This window comes from Piliocolobus tephrosceles, chromosome 3 (assembly GCF_002776525.5).
Source record: "Piliocolobus tephrosceles isolate RC106 chromosome 3, ASM277652v3, whole genome shotgun sequence".
NCBI classification, from domain to species: domain Eukaryota; kingdom Metazoa; phylum Chordata; class Mammalia; order Primates; family Cercopithecidae; genus Piliocolobus; species Piliocolobus tephrosceles.
In genome coordinates, this window is record NC_045436.1 from 106,676,086 (window position 1) to 106,692,706 (window position 16,621).

The 16,621-nt window shown below is 38.5% G+C and overlaps 1 protein-coding gene across 2 annotated transcripts in view; it reads left to right on the top strand.

The window, feature by feature from the left end:
* Window positions 1-16,621, top strand: part of SCD5 (stearoyl-CoA desaturase 5) — a 175,290-nt gene that overhangs the window by 127,540 nt on the left and 31,129 nt on the right. The window contains exon 4 of one of the 2 annotated variants that reach the window (XM_023222576.1): window positions 15,039-15,177. The exons of the other annotated variant lie outside the window; for it this stretch is intronic. Coding sequence (XP_023078344.1) covers window positions 15,039-15,177 — 139 coding nt within the window. Of the gene's footprint in view, window positions 1-15,038; window positions 15,178-16,621 lie in introns of those variants that run through there. 2 annotated transcript variants of the gene reach the window in all.

Here is a 16,621-nt window from a genome sequence, read left to right on the forward strand (position 1 = left end):
CCTATCCATGAGCATGGTATGTTCTTCCATTTGTTTGTGTCCTCTTTGATTTCACTGAGCAGTGGTTTGTAGTTCTCCTTGAAGAGGTCCTTTACATCCCTTGTAAGTTGGATTCCTAGGTATTTTATTCTCTTTGAAGCAATTGTGAATGGAAGTTCATTCCTGATTTGGCTCTCTGCTTGTCTGTTACTGGTGTATAAGAATGCTTGTGATTTTTGCACATTAATTTTGTATCCTGAGACTTTGCTGAAGTTGCTTATCAGCTTAAGAAGATTTTGGGCTGAGACGATGGGGTTTTCTAAATACACAATCATGTCATCTGCAAACAGGGACAATTTGACTTCCTCTTTTCCTAACTGAATACCCTTGATTTCTTTCTCTTGCCTGATTGCCCTAGCCAGAACTTCCAACACTATGTTGAATAGGAGTGGTGAGAGAGGGCATCCCTGTCTTGTGCCAGTTTTCAAAGGGAACTTTTCCAGTTTTTGCCCATTCAGTATGATATTAGCTGTGGGTTTGTCATAAATAGCTCTTATTATTTTGAGGTACGTTCCATCAATACCGAATTTGTTGAGCGTTTTTAGCATGAAGGGCTGTTGAATTTTGTCAAAAGCCTTTTCTGCATCTATTGAGATAATCATGTGGTTCTTGTCTTTGGTTCTGTTGATATGCTGGATTACGTTGATTGATTTGCGAATGTTGAACCAGCCTTGCATCCCAGGGATGAAGCCCACTTGATCATGGTGGATAAGCTTTTTGATGTGCTGCTGAATCCGGTTTGCCAGTATTTTATTGAGGATTTTTGCATCGATGTTCATCAGGGAGATTGGTCTAAAATTCTCTTTTTTTGTTGTGTCTCTGCCAGGCTTTGGTATCAGGATGATGTTGGCCTCATAAAATGAGTTAGGGAGGATTCCCTCTTTTTCTATTGATTGGAATAGTTTCAGAAGGAATGGTACCAGCTCCTCCTTGTACCTCTGGTAGAATTCAGCGGTCCATTTTTAAATCAGATTGCTTTCTTATTGTTAAGTTTTCAGAGTTCTTTGTATATTTTGGATAACAGTCTTTTATCAAATATGTCTTCTGCAAATATTTTATTCCTATCTGTGGCTTGTCCTTTCGTTGTCTTGACAGTATCTTTTGCAAAGTAGAAATTTTAAATTTTAATGATGTACAGGTTATCAATTCTTTCTCTCATGAATCATGCCCTTTGATGTCATATAGAAAAGTAATTGTCAAACCTAGAGTCATCTAGATTTTCTGTGTTATCTTCTAGAAGTTTTGTAGTTTTGTGTTTTACATTTAGAATTATAATCCATTTTGAGTCACTTTTTGTGAGGTGTGTGAAGTCTGTATTTGAATTCATTTTTTTTGCATGCAAATGTCCAGTTGTTCCAGCACCATTTGTTAAAAAGACTACCTTTTCTCCATTGTATTCCCTTTGTTCCTTTGTCAAAGATCATTTGACTATATTTATGTGGGTCTATTTCTAGGCTCTCTGTTATAATCCATTGATCAATTAGTCTGTTCTTGTGCCAGTACCACACTGTCTTGATTACTTCAGCTTTATAGTAAGTCCTGAAGTCAAGTAGTGTCAGTCTTCCAACTTTGTTCTCCTCCTTCAATATTGTGTTGGCTATTTTGAGTCTTTTGCCTCCACATATAAACCTTGCAATCAGTTTGTCAATATCTACAGAATAACTTGCTGGGATTTTGATTGGAATTGCATTGAATATAGATAACATTGACAATATTGAGTCTTCCTATTTATGAGCATGGGATAACTCTTCATCTATTTAGTTCTTCTTTGATTTCTTTTTTTTTTTTTTTGAGACGGAGTCTCGCTCTGTCGCCCTGTCGCCCGGGCTGGAGTGCAGTGGCCGGATCTCAGCTCACCGCAAGCTCCGCCTCCCGGGTTTACGCCATTCTCCTGCCTCAGCCTCCCGAGTAGCTGGGACTGCAGGCGCCCGCCACCTCGCCCGGCTAGTTTTTTGTATTTTTAGTAGAGACGGGGTTTCACTGGGTTAGCCAGGATGGTCTCGATCTCCTGACCTTGTGATCCGCCCGTCTCGGCCTCCCAAAGTGCTGGGATTACAGGCTTGAGCCACCGCGCCCGGCCTGATTTCTTTCATCAGTGTTTTATGATTTTTCCTCACACAGATCTTGTACATGTTTTGTTAGATTTAAACTTGTTTCATTTTTATGGTGCTAATGTAAATGGTATTGTGTTTTTAATTTCAAATGCCACTCGTTCATTGCTGGTATGTGGGAAAGCAAATCGACTATTGTATATTAACCTTGTATCTGGCAACCTTAATATAATAGCTTATTAGTTATAGGAATGGTTTTTTATTTTCAATTCTTTCAGATTTTCTACAAAGACAATCATGTCATCCGCAAAGACAGTTTTATTTCTTCCTTCCCAATCAGTGTACCTTTTACTTCCTTTTCTTACCTTATTGCCTTAGATAGGACTTCCATATAATTTCAAAAAGGAGTGATAAGAGGGTACATCCTTAGTTTGTTCCTCATCTTAGGGGGAAAGCATATAGTCTCTCACCATTATGACATTAGCTGTATATTTTTTGTAAATATTCTTTATCATTGATAGTTTACTGAGAGATTTTATCATGAATGGGTGTTGCATTTTGTCAGATGCTTTTCCTGCATCTATTGATACAGTCATGTGATTTCTCTTCTTTAACCTGTAATGTGATAGATGACATTAATTGACTTTCAAATTTTGTGTTTTTTTTTTTTTGACTTTCAAATTTTGAACCAGCCTTGCATACCGAGTATAAATCCTACTTAGTTGGAGTGTATCATTCTTTTTATATGTTGTTGGATTTAATTTGCTAACATTTTGTTGAAGATTTTTAGCATCTGGCTCATGAAAAATATTGGTTTGGGCCGGGCACGGTGGCTCAAGCCTGTAATCCCAGCACTTTGGGAGGCCAAGACGGGCGGATCACGAGGTCAGGAAATCGAGACCATCCTGGCGAACACGGTGAAACCCCGTCTCTACTAAAAAATACAAAAAAAAAACTAGCCAGGCATGGTGGCTGGCGCCTGTAGTCCCAGCTACTCGGGAGGCTGAGGCAGGAGAATGGCGTAAACCCGGGAGGCGGAGCTTGCAGTGAGCTGAGATCCGGCCACTGCACTCCAGCCTGGGTGACAGAGCGAGACTCCGTCTCAAAAAAAAAAAAAAGAAAGAAAAAAAAAGAAAAATATTGGTTTGTTGTTTTCTTATAATATCTTTGTCTTGTTTGGGTATTATGGTGATACCTCATAGAATGAGTTAGGAAGTATTCCCTCTGCTTTTATTTTCTAAAAAAGAGAGTTTCTCTTTTAGAGATTATACCAATTATCATAGAGAATTAAATATGTGGTCAAATTCACCAGTGAACCTATCCTGGCCTGGTTCTGTCTATTTTGGAAGGGTATTAATTATTGACTCAATGTACTTAATAAATATAGGCCTATTTAGATTGTCTATTTTTGGTGGTAGATTGTGCCTTTCAACGATTTGGTCCATTTCATCTAGGTTATCAATTTTGTGGGCACAGAGTTGTTCATACTATTTCTTTATTATCCTTTTAGTATCCATGGGATCTGCAGGGGTGTCCCCTCTTTCGCTTATGATATTAGTAATTTGTGCCCTACCTCTTTTTCCTTAGTCTGGCTAGAGGCTTATCAATTTTATTAATTGATTCAAAGAAACAGTTTTTTGTTTCATTTATTTTTAAAATTGATTTCCTGTTTGTAATTTCATTGCTCTCTGCTCTAATTTTTATTATTTATTTTCTTCTTCTTACTTTGGATTTAATTTGTTCTTCTTTTTTTAGTTTCCTAAGGTGGAAGCTTAGTTAATTGATTTTTAGATATTTTTTTCCTAACATACGTAGTTATGCTGTAAATTTTCCTCTAAGCACTGCTTTCATGGCATCCCACAAATTTTGATAAGTTTTGTTCTTATTTTAACTTAGTTAAAAATATTCTTAAATGTCTCTTGAGATTTTTTTCTTGGCCCATGTATTATTTAGAAGTGTGTTGTTTGATTTCCATGTATTTTGGGGTTTTCCAGTAGTCTTTTTTTTTTTTTTTTTTTGAGACAGAGTCTCGCTCTGTCACCCAGGCTGGAGTGCAGTGGTGCAATCTCAGCTCACTGCAACCTCTGCCTCCCAGGTTCAAGTGATCCTCCTGCCTCAGCTTCCTGAGTAGCAGGGATTACAGGAGCACACCACCACGCATGGCTCACTTTTGTGTTTTTAGTAGAGATAGGGTTTCACTCTGTTGGCTACACTGGTTTCAAACTCCTGATCTCAGGTGATCCGTCCACCTTGGCTTCCCAAAGTGCTGGGATAACAGGTGTAAGTCACTGCACCCGGCCTCCAGCTGTTTTTTATTATTGATTTCTGGTTTAATTCCATTGTGGTCTGAGAGCAGACATTGTGTAATTTCTATTCTTTTAAATTTGTTAAGGCTTTTTTTTATGGCCCAGAATGTGTTCTATCTTGGTGAATGTTCTATGTGAGCTTGAGCAGAATGCATATTCTGCTATTGCTGGATGAAGTAGCCTATAGATGTCAGTTATATCCTGTGGATTGATGATGTTATTGAATTTAACTGTGTCCTTACTGATTTTCTACCTGCTGGGTCTGTTTGTTTCTGATAACAGGCTGTTGACATCTCCATTTATAATTATGGATTCATCTGTGACTCCTTGCAGTTTTATCAGGTTTTGCTTCACATATTTTGACACTCTGTAGTTAGGTGCCTACACATTAAGGATCATTATGTCTTCTTGGAGAATTAACCCTATATCATTATGTAATGTCTCTCTATCCCTGATAACTTTTTTTGTTTTGAAGTCTGCTGTGTCTGAAATTAATATAGGTACTCCTACCTTCTTTTGATTATTATAAGAATGGTATATCTTTCTACATTCATTTAGTTTTAATCTGTATGTATCTTTATATTTAAAGTGGGTCAGTTTCTTGTAGACAACATATAGTTGGGTCTTGTTTTTTGATCCACTCTGATAGTCTCTGTCTTTTAATGGATACATTTAGAACATTGATGGTCAAAGTTTTATTGATGGAAATAAATTGATATTTCCATCCAATTGATATTTACCATATCAATTGATATGGAATTGATATTCCATCCAGTTGATATTTACCATCTTTGTTACTATTCCATTCAATTGATATTTACCGTATTTGTTACTATTTTCTGTTTGTTGCAATTTTTCCTTTTTTCTATTTTTGTCTTTTATTCTTTTTCTGCCTTTTGTGATTTTATTTGAGCATTTCTTCTCACTGATTTTTAGTTTTGGAAGTTTCTATTCATATTTCCTCAAACTCAGATTCTTTCCTCAACCATGTCCAGTCTACTTATAAACCTATCAAAGGTATTTTTCACTTCTGTTACAGTATTTTTTACCTCTATCATTTCTTTGTGGTTCTGTCTTAGGATTTTCATCTCTCTGCTTATATTGCCCATATGTTCTTGCATGCTAACTACTGTATCCATTACAGACCTTAGCATGTTAATCATAGTTATTTTAAATTCCTGTGTGACAATTCCAAGGTCCTTGCTGTGTCTCTTCAAGCTGTGTTTTGTTTTGCTTTGGTTTTTGCCTTTTATTATGCCTTGTAATTTTTTCTTGATACCTGGACATGATGTCCTGAGTAAAAGGAACTGCTGTATATAGGTCTTTAGTAGTGTGGTGGGAGGTGTGTGGGGGGAGGAGATGCATACTAGAGCCCTGTGATTAGGTCTCAGTCGGTTAATGAAGTTATGCCTCTAGACTGTGAACTTCACAAGTGTTTCTTAATTTCTTCTCTCCTCATTTAGGTGGAACAAGATGGCTAGAATGGGCTGGAGTTGGGTATTTTCCCTCCCCCAGGTTGGTTAGGCTGTAAGTAAAACCCCAGCAGGTCGGGCTCTGGCCTACTAGTTTCTCCTGAAGGTAGATCTTGTTAAGAACAGAATACTCTGGTATATTTCGAAGTGGTTCTTTTCCCCTCCTCCTGGTGGAAATACAAGGGAATTTTTTTTCTGATATTTACTCTGAGAACCTGGTCAAGCTCCTGGAAGGAAAAGTCACAAAAGCATGGGGGACTCCCTGTGACTAGATCCCCCTTGGAGATTTTAACCTTCAGACGTGTCCACACCTAGCCTCCAGCAATTCATCAATTAAGGTCAGGTTTTCCTAACACACCACTAGTTCCTGTGAAGGTTTCTGCTCCCTATGTTGTGATTCTCTGTATCTGCCTGTCTGTCCAATTTTGGGAACAGTGGTTTTCCCTGTAATCTCACATCTCTTACTAATGTAAGAGTTGCTGACTTTTTTTCAGTTTGTTCAGCATTTTACTTCTTGTTAGAATGAGTGGCAGCTTCTGAGTTCTTCATGTGGAACCAGACACTGGAAATTGATACTTTCCTTTTTTTTTTTTTTTAACTATGTAACCATGTCTGTCTAACCCCTAAGTGTATTTTTCCATTTTGAGCATCATATATCTATCCAGGGCAGGGTGGTTAGACAAGACAATATTTGACTCCTCTTTGCTTCTCTACCCCACCTACATCTTCCACTTTAGGGATTCTCAATGAAGTGGGATGAATCGTCTGGGGATTTGCAACCAACTTGACTCCATCTCCCTTGACTGAATCCATTGCTCTTTGATCATGGTTTTATGTAGGGCTTTGGGGAGTCTCTTTTTGTTCTGAGTCCATTTGCCATGAAGACCCCTCTATTTGTTGCTAAGTTAATAGAACAATTCCTCCCTCGATGTTAGTGATGTTGAGCACATTCAAAGCCTTGGTTGGTTATTTGTATTTTGTGAAAAACTCTGTAGAAATCATCTCAAAGGAGAGACCCTAGATGATGAGACATTCAAACATCTAAACATGTGTTTGGAATTTGAGGAGAGACATGGAGACAGGGGCTTTTAAGTACAACCACGCTCTGCCACTCCCTTACTACTCAGTTACCCTGGGTTTGGTGACTGCCTATTTTACTCAGGTTCTTTACTGGTCCTGCAACAGGGAAACCAAACTTGGCCCTAAGGTAAGCATCACTTGGCCATGCTATAAGCAGAGCTCAGTTCTTTGGTATCCTTTCTGCCAACTCACAGTTTAATAACAGATGCCATGAGGCATGTGGCATTTTCTCAGCTAATTCAGCTTCTTTCTCTTTTCTACATGTATCACTTATTCATTTGACAGATATGTCAGGCAATGTTAGATGGCTGGAGATTGAACAGTGAAAAAAAGAATAAGATTCTGGAGAGTGCTTGCCCTATCTTTCTAGAGCTCCCCAATTTGGGTCTGGGAATGTGGGAAGAGGAAACTCCAGCACACATCTGCCCGCTGCCTGACTGGGCCCCTCTCTCTACAGACACCTTTGCTCCTCCCCATTCAATCTCTCCTGTTACTCAATCTCCGTTCCATTGATCTGTTTTTTGCTTCACCCCCTCTTGTCTATTTGCCTCTTTCTCTCCCTATATTCTTTGTCTTTTCACCTGCCAGACAGCTTTGTTCCTTTTTTTGTCCCCTTCCCTGCATGGAGACAATTTGCCTCAGGTATCACACTGTGTTCTTAATGCCATGATGTTCTTCTTCTCTCACAGTCTTACAAGAGAACAAAAGCTATTTAACCTATCGCTCAGCAAGACTCTTTTTGTTGTTGTTTTTGGTGGGGAAGTGAGGAATTTTGTCCTCTTATATTCTCTCCTTACTTCATCATCCTGCTTTGATTTATTCTTTTCAAACATTCCTTGTGAATGTAAATATTTCCTCTCCTTGAATCTTACCTCCCATTTTTGAGAGGCAGTATATCTTTGGTTAACAGCTTGAGCCCTGGAGTCTGTTACTCTGCCCTCACCTCAAACCACTGCATCTTATCCTGGCTCTGCAAAAATTTTGAGAGTGTCCCTGAAAATGAAAGTGACTGTTAAACAAAAACAAAAAAAAAAATTGAGAACAAATTTTTTTTTTCTTTGAATGATTCTCCCTGCCTCCAGCTGTAGTTGGCAAAAATTAAAATTCTGAATCTTCCAGTTTCAAGAATTTGGTAAAATCAACTAAAGAGGTGTGAGCTGTGTTTAATTTGATACCTTTTGTTAAAAGTAAATGGAAAAGGTAAAATATCCTTTAACTATTTTTATTACACTTTTGACCTTTCTAAAGAGACATGACTGTTGTAGCCAAACAGCTGAATTATATTCTGGGATACAAGACAGAGATGATTCAATATTGAGGTTACAGCATCAACACCAAAATTTCCCTAATGTAGTGGTTAAAATACTGGGCGGGGGAAAAATCAGTGTGGTACATAATTCAATAGCTTTTTATGACTTTTAAAAATTTTCCAAGTCAAAAATGTCCTTTTTTTTTTTTTTTTTTTTTTTTTGCCTCTGTAAGAGGTACTTTTCCTACTAGAACTTTAGGAGAATTTGCATGTGTGTGTGCGTGTGTGTGTGTGTGTGTGTGTGTGTGTATAAAAATACACCAACTGCATTAGCAGTCATTTTTCTTTCTCCACTTTGACCATCTCATTTCTATGTGCAAGAAATTCCCCTGGCAAGATAAGGAGACAGTTGCTCAAATTTCTGGAACCTGAGTACTTCACTCACTAGTGTGGTAAACATGTTAGTATACAGGTGTCAATGGATTCTGAGACTGCTGTTTGTAAAGTATTAACTTGTTGATGGCAATAAAGGCATCCTCATGCATCTTCAATTCACTTCAGTAGCTGTTATTTTTAAAAATATATTTATTTATTTTCCCCTAGATTGCTATAGTTGTTATTATTAACTGCTTACTATGTACTTACATTATGTCTTTACACACATTGTCTCTTATCCTTTCAATAACTGTCATATAGATGGTGGTACCTGGATTCTGGACTTGAATTCTAAATCTTGGCTTCCCATAGCCATGATTAACCAAGTCAAAAGAAGAACAGTCTATGTTTGCGCTAAATTGTTCTTTCTTTAGTAAAATGCTACTTTACTACCAAAGCTAAGGAGAAAACCTAGCTAGTTTTTATGCAACATTTAAATATTTATGTAGAAGTTAAAGCAAGGTTAAATTTTACAAAAGAGATTTTGATGCAAGTAGATACCATTCTCACTAATATTTAGATATTGTCGATTCCTGGTTCTCTTTCTAGGCTATGTAAAGAGTAATCTTTTAATCTACCCTGGACATTTTCTTAAAATAAAGAGACTTTCAAGAAAAGTTTATGGCTCTAGCTCCAGGGCATCACCCAGTAATCAACAGTACTATAAAAGGTTTTTATTCAATCGTTATTCATGTTCTAAAGAATTCAATCTATTATTATTGGTTTATGCGTCAGAGAAAACAGCTCTTCTTGTCTTTTTAGTGTCTCTTCTTCTTTCCCATATGGTAAGACATAAAAAGTAGAGAAAGCTTTTCATAACAGAAAATTCATTTTCTAGGTATTATTTCCTCTAACAATTAGCTTATAAAATTTCTGTAACCCCACAGCTCTTGAAATCTGTATGATAGAAACAGAATATAAGAATAAAATTATACTTTTTAGCATAAAATGTAATACAGGTTCATTGTAGAAAAATTTTTAAATGCAAATCAGCATCAAGATTAAAATGAAATAATTTGCAATCCTTCTACTTAGAACAAAGATCAGTTAAAATGTTGCTATATGTTTTTCTAAAGTTTTTTATTTATCATGCTAGCTTTTTAAAAAAGTATGCATATCCTATATACTATTTAAAAGTGATTAAAGTAAGAAATATACATTTAATATTCACCTTTATTATTTCATTTCTAGCTTCTTTATTTTTGTATGTGTGTATCCTAATTTCCACTTGATATCTTTCTTCTGCCTGAAGAACTTCCTTTATATTCCTTGTAACACAGGTTTATGGGCAATAAATTCTCAGCTTTTGTTTGTCTGAAGGTCTTTATTTTACCTTCATTTTTGAAAGGTATTTTTACCAGACATAAAATTCTGGGTTGTCAGGTTTTTTCTCTTGGTATTTTAAAGATGTCAGTACCTTGTCTTATGCTTTACATAGTTTTTGATTTGTATCACTGTGTGATTTGTATTATTGTCCCTCTGCACATAATGTTTCCTTTCTTCTCACTGACTTCAGTATATTTTCTTTATCTTCAGCGGTTTGATTGTGATATATCTAGATTCTTTTTTTTTAAGGAGAGAGGTATTCTTGAGACTCTGGGCTTCTTAGATCTGCAACTTGTTGTCTTTCATTAATTTTGGAAAATTCTTAGCCATTATCTTTAATTTTTTTTAACCTGTTTCTCTTTTTCTTTGGAACTCTTTTTTTTTTTTTTTTTTTTTTTGAGACAGGGTCTTATCACTCAGGCTTCAGTGCAGTGACATGATCATAGCTGCTTACTGTAGCCTCAAACTCCTGGCTCAAATAATTCTCCTGCCTCAGCCTCCTGAGTCAGACTATAGGCACACACCACCATGCCTGGTTAATTAAAAAAAAAAAATATATATATATATATATATGTAGAGAGAAAGAGAGAGATGGGGTCTTGCTGTGTTGCCCAGGCTGGTCTTGAACTCCTGCCCTCAAGTGATCCTCCTCCTTTGGCCTCCCAAAGTGCTGAGATTACAGGTATGAGCCACAATGCCTGGCTTCTTCTGGGACTCCAGTTACATTTTATTTTATAGCATTTTATGTTATCCCATGGATACTGGATGTGCTTCACTCCTTTTTATCTTTATGTTTTGGTTTGGATAATTTCTATCGGCATATCTTTGAGTTTACTAATTCTTTCCTCAGCTATATCTAGACTGCAAATGAACCTATCAAAGGTGCTCTTCATTTCTGATTTTGTTTTTATTTACCAGATTTGCATTAGACATTGATAAAATCTCCCATCTGTTCATGCATGTTCACCTTTTCCATATCCCTTTAACATGTTCATTGTAGTTACTTTAAAGTCTCTACCTGATAGTTGTAATATCTGGGCCATTTCTGAGAATGGTTCTATTAATTACTTTATCTCTTGACAATGATTTTTGTTTCCCCCACTTTCACTTTTTTTTTTTTTTTTTGAGACGGAGTCTGGCTCTGTTGCCCAGGCTGGAGTGCAGTGGCGCGATCTCCAGCTCACTGCAAGCTCTGCTTCCCGGGTTCATACCATTCTCCTGCCTCAGCCTCCTGAATAGCTGGGACTATAGGCGCCCGCCACCACGCCCGGCTAATTTTTTCTATTTTTTAGTAGAAACGGGGTTTCACCATGTTAGGCAGGATAGTCTCGATCTCCTGACCTTGTGATCCGCCCGCGTCGGCCTCCCAAAGTGCTGGGATTACAGGTGTGAGCCACCGCTCACTTTTGTGTGACTCAATTTTAATTGAATGCTAAACATTATTTCTGTAAGAACAGAAAGACCAAGGTAAATATTATGTATGCTTGAGAATAGGCACATCTCTTCTTCTTTCAGACCTTCAGTATGTGTGGGTGGAAGAGATTGGGGCTGGGTCAATTAATCAGAAGTTGAGCTGAGTTTAGATTTTACTGTTGCTATTACTATCCTTGGTGCACCACAGACTTCAGTGGATGACTGCCCTTACTATGTGCTTAGAGCCTGATGTGCCAGAGGAGTTTTCTAAGTATTCATTCCGTACCCTCAGCTTTTAGCTGTCCCTGCACACCCGTGTCACAAAGTAGATCTTTCTCTATGCTCTTGCCCCTGCACGAAGCGTGGACTTATATTGCTTGTTTCTCTGTGCATGGCTCTTTATAAGAGTATAGGGTTTCTTCATTGTCCTGGTCCAGTATCAGCCTTAGGCAAGGCTCCTGTGCCTGAACCTTGGGGGGTCAAGTGTTTCTCAGCATTCCTGCAGTAGCCGACCTCTGCTTTTGAGCAGTGCAAGATCCTGGGTACAAGCAGTTTTCCTGCTCGTCCTCTAGGGGGCAGAAGATTTTTTGCTTCTATCTCTCCCTCAGCAGCAATGTTTCTTTACCTATGTCTGGGGGTGAGGGTTTCCCAACACCTACCCCAGAGACAAACAGTTTTGCTTCAGTTGCTCTCCCAGAGCAATAGACTTTTGACCAGTCCTAGGGGCCAGAAGGTGTTCTATATTCGTCCAGCAGCTTAAACATATTTATGCCTCGTGTTCCATTATTGGAACGCTAAGCATGTGGAATTTATTTATATCCTACTGCTCAAGGTCATCACCAAGGTCTGATTGCAAAAATTCAAAAAATTACAACCTCAGGCATAAATGGGTTAAGACTTTGCTTTGTAAGAGAGGATCTTGGGGAAGAAGGCAAGGCTTTGTTCTTGTTCCCAGTAGCAACTAATCAGCTCCTCCATGTCTATGTGGCAGAGAGGGTCCTGGGTCTCCTACCCTGTCCCCAGCCTTCCTTGTGAGCACCCAGTGAGGGGCCCTAAAGAAAAGCTTGAGAGTGAGTACAAACTTCTTTCTGTCTGAGGCTTGAGGCTATCCCATGTTGACCTTCAAGGATTTGTTAAATTTTTAGCTGACTTCTTATCTACTTGTGTGGTGGTCATCTTTCTCCTTGCTTTGACAAAATTGAAGCCATTCATATTCATGTGTACCGTCTCTCCTTGGATGGGTGTATGACTCTGTGGAATTCAGATTACTTAGTTGCCTTGTGACCTTAGCTCTTGATGAGTTAAAGTAAAGTTATGGTTGTGTATATTAGTCAGTTTTTTCTCATTGTTGGGGTGAGAGCAATATTCCCTAGTGACTTTCTACATCTAAGCAGATAAAGAGCTCTGCATCCTATTTTATAGTCTGCATTTTTTATCTAACAGAATACCGTAAAATTTTTCTAGTTTAATGGTTGCTTAATATTTCATTGTGAGGATGCATCATAATTATTTTTGATGAACACTGAAGGATTTCTACCTTTTTTTTTTTGAGACGGAGTTTTGCTCTTGTTGCCCAGGCTGGAGTGCAGTGGCATGGTCTCGGCTTACTGCAATCTCTGCCTCCCGCATTCAAGAGATTCTCCTGCCTCAGCCTCCCAAATAGCTGGGATTATAGGCACCCATCACCGTGCCCAGCTAATTTTTGTGTTTTTAGTAGAGAAAGGGTTTCACCATGTTGGCCAGGCTGGTCTCGAACTTCTGACCTCAGGTGATCCACCTACCTCAGCCTCCCAAAGTGCTGGAATTACAGTCATGAGCCACCATACCCGGCCCCATCTTTTTTTTTTTTTTTTTTATCATTATAATAGTGGTACGATGGTCAACTTTGTATATAAATCTTTGACCACAGCTATGATACTTTCCTTCAGCTAAAATCAGAATTGCCAAGTCAAATAATACATAAAACTCTTGGCTTTTGATAACTATTTTCATATGAATTTCAAAATCTTTGATTACCGTTTTATGTTTTGGGCCATTTGTAGCATTGCCTTTTAAAACAGATAGCTGGGTGTGGTGGCTCATGCCTGTAATCCCAGCACTTTGGGAGGCCGAGTTGGGAGAATTGCTTTAAGCCAGGAGTTTGAGACCAGCCTCAGCAACAAAAAGAGCTCCTGTCTCTACCAAAAATAAGAAAATTAGCTGAGCGTGATGGCATGTGCTTATAGTTCCAGCTACTTAGGAGGCTGAGGCAGGGGGATTGCTTCAGCTCAGGAGTTTGAGGCTGCAGTGAGCTGTGATTGAGCCCCTGCACTGCAGCCTGGGTGAGTGACACAGGGAGACCCTGTCTCATAAATAAATTAATAAATAAATAAGATACACTGTTCTATTCTATACCCATGGCCAAAGTCAAAGACACTGTCTCTTTATTTCCCTCCCTTTTTGTTGAAGAGAAAAATCTGACATAGTGGAAACATCCCCACCTCCCTGTCCAGAATCCTCCCGCCTCTCAGTGGAAGAAGAAGGTAGAATGGCCACAAAATCTGGTGTCTATGTAGGTAAATTAACAGATGGGGTATGGGCCGGGCGCGGTGGCTCAAGCCTGTAATCCCAGCACTTTGGGAGGCCGAGACGGGTGGATCACGAGGTCAGGAGGTCGAGACCATCCTGGTCTACACGGTGAAACCCCGTCTCTACTAAAAATACAAAAAAACTAGCCGGGCGAGATGGCGGGCACCTGTAGTCCCAGCTACTAGGGAGGCTGAGGCAGGAGAATGGCGTAAACCCGGGAGGCGGAGCTTGTAGTGAGCCGAGATCCTGCCACTGCACTCCAGCCTGGGTGACAGAACGAGACTCCGTCTCAAAAAAAAAAAAAAAAAAAAACATGGGGTATGTTGTGTATTTCTCATGTTTACTCTCTCCAGCTCTCTGTGCTAGGACATATGACTCCATAATTCATGAATGTCACCTTAGTCCTGGTTTACAACATGAAAGACTCTTTTTCTAAAGAATCTAGTTAATGCTGGGCTAGAAGGAGGGTGGCGTAGGAGAAATATTTATTTAAACAAGAGGCATCTGAAGCCATAAATGCATGTACTTAAGGCAAGACACAGAGTGATTAACTAGAAACACATCCATTACTTTTGCTGTCCAAATTGTTCTTTCCATAAGATGATTTGTGAGGTTGATGTCCTTTTGACAGCAATTTTCTGAAAATATTAAATAAGGCTGATTCCCTGTTAAAAATGGAGGGCATGATTCATACATATTTGTGAAATGTGAGTACCTTTTATCTCTTACTGCTGCAAACTGCTGACAGCGATGTATTATGGAGACCCCTTGTCAGTTGACAGTTGAAGTGGAAATATTGTTGTAAGTAATGAATTTGTTGATAGCTGTTCCATTACCCAGAATGAATATTTAGATTAGTCATGTGCAGGCTGTCATGTCAGAACTACCAGGAGCTTTTCCTTTTATCTAATTTACTCTAATTCCTCAGTCCCCATCTTACCATGTTATATCCTATTGAATGTGTCAAGGGATGATTAGATTGAGAGATGCGAGGTTTTGTTATTGACACAATTTCTACAGGAGCACTAGAGAAATTAAACCCTTGCTGAACAAACCTGGGTGGAACTCTCAGCCATTTTCTTTGTTTTCTTTTTATCAGTACACAGCACATCCAGAGACAAGGAAGAGCCCTCAGTCGAGAGGCCACATGTGAGATGCTTTGTGAATGGCACCAAGGGCATATATTGAAAGTCACCCTTCCAGGATTACACATTTTAGCTTTGTTACATACTCATTGAAACCACTTTGAAAAGTGCTGCTTGATGCTGCATGCCCTTTCTGTGTCCCTGGAGGTATTCTGAAGGTCAGAAGAGAGATATACAACAGTGAGGCTTGGTGATAACGTATAGAGTAACAGACGGGGATTCCACACCCAGGCATTTTTTAACGGTGTGAAGCATAGACAGAACTGCAGTCTGTGGTAACATTAGATTATTTATTCATTCAGTCAGTTGACACAAGGAGGCAGCTATGGGGGGTAAAATATGGTCCTAAAATAAAAGAGATTTCAGTTTTGTCATTCTGTCTCTGAGATTCTGATTCCACATCTAGAGCAGGGTAATGATCATACCTACCTTACAAAATTATTGGGAAAATACATTAGTTAATATATGTGAAAGTACGGAGGAGATGTGCAATAAATATTTGTGTTATTAACTACACATATAGCACTCTATAGGAGCTATTCCATTTATAAAGACTTTAGGTTCTAAAAGGCTGTACAGCTGTTGATTATTTTTGTAAGTCAAAAGTGACTAAGTGGAGTTGAAGCTATCATTTCCAGATGCATTTCTATAAATAAAGACATAAGTATATTCTGTTGATTTGGGGTGGAGGGTTCCACAGAATTAGGTCCACTTGGTCCAGAGCTGAGTTCAAGTCCTGAATATCCTTGTTAATTTTCTGTCTTGTTGATCTGTCTAATATTGACAGTGGGGTATTAAAGTCTCCCACTATTATTATTTGAGAGTCTAAGTCTCCTTGTAGGTCTCTAAGAACTTGCTTTATAAATCTGGATGCTCCTGTATTGGATGCATACATATTTAAGATAGTTAGCTCTTCTTGTTGCATTGATCCCATTACCATTATGCAATCCCCTTCTTTGTCTTTTTTGACCTTTGTTGATTTAAAGTCTGTTTTATTAGAGACCAGGATTGCAAACTCCCCCCCCTTTTTTTTTTTGCTTTCCATTTGCTTGATAAATATTCCTCCATCCCTTTATTTTGAGCCTATGTGTGTCTTTGCACATGAGGTGGGTCTCCTGAATACAGCACACCGATGGGTTTTGACTCTATCTAATTTGCCAGTCTGTGTCTTTTAATTGGGGCATTTAGCCCATTTACATTTAAGGTGAATATTGTTCTGTGTGAAAATCAACAGAATATACATTCTTCTCAGCACCACATTGCACTTATTCTAAAACTGACCACATAATTGGAAGTAAAACATTCCTCAGCAAATGCAAAAGAATGGAAATCATAACAGTTACTCAGACCACAGTGCAATCAAATTAGAACTCAGGATTAAGAAACTCACTCAAAACTGCACAACCACATGGAAACTGAACAACCTGCTCCTGAATGACCACTGGGTAAATAACGAAATTAAGGCAGAAATAAGTAAGTTCTTTGAAACCAATGAGAACAAAGACACAACATACCAGAATCTGTGGGACACAGCTAA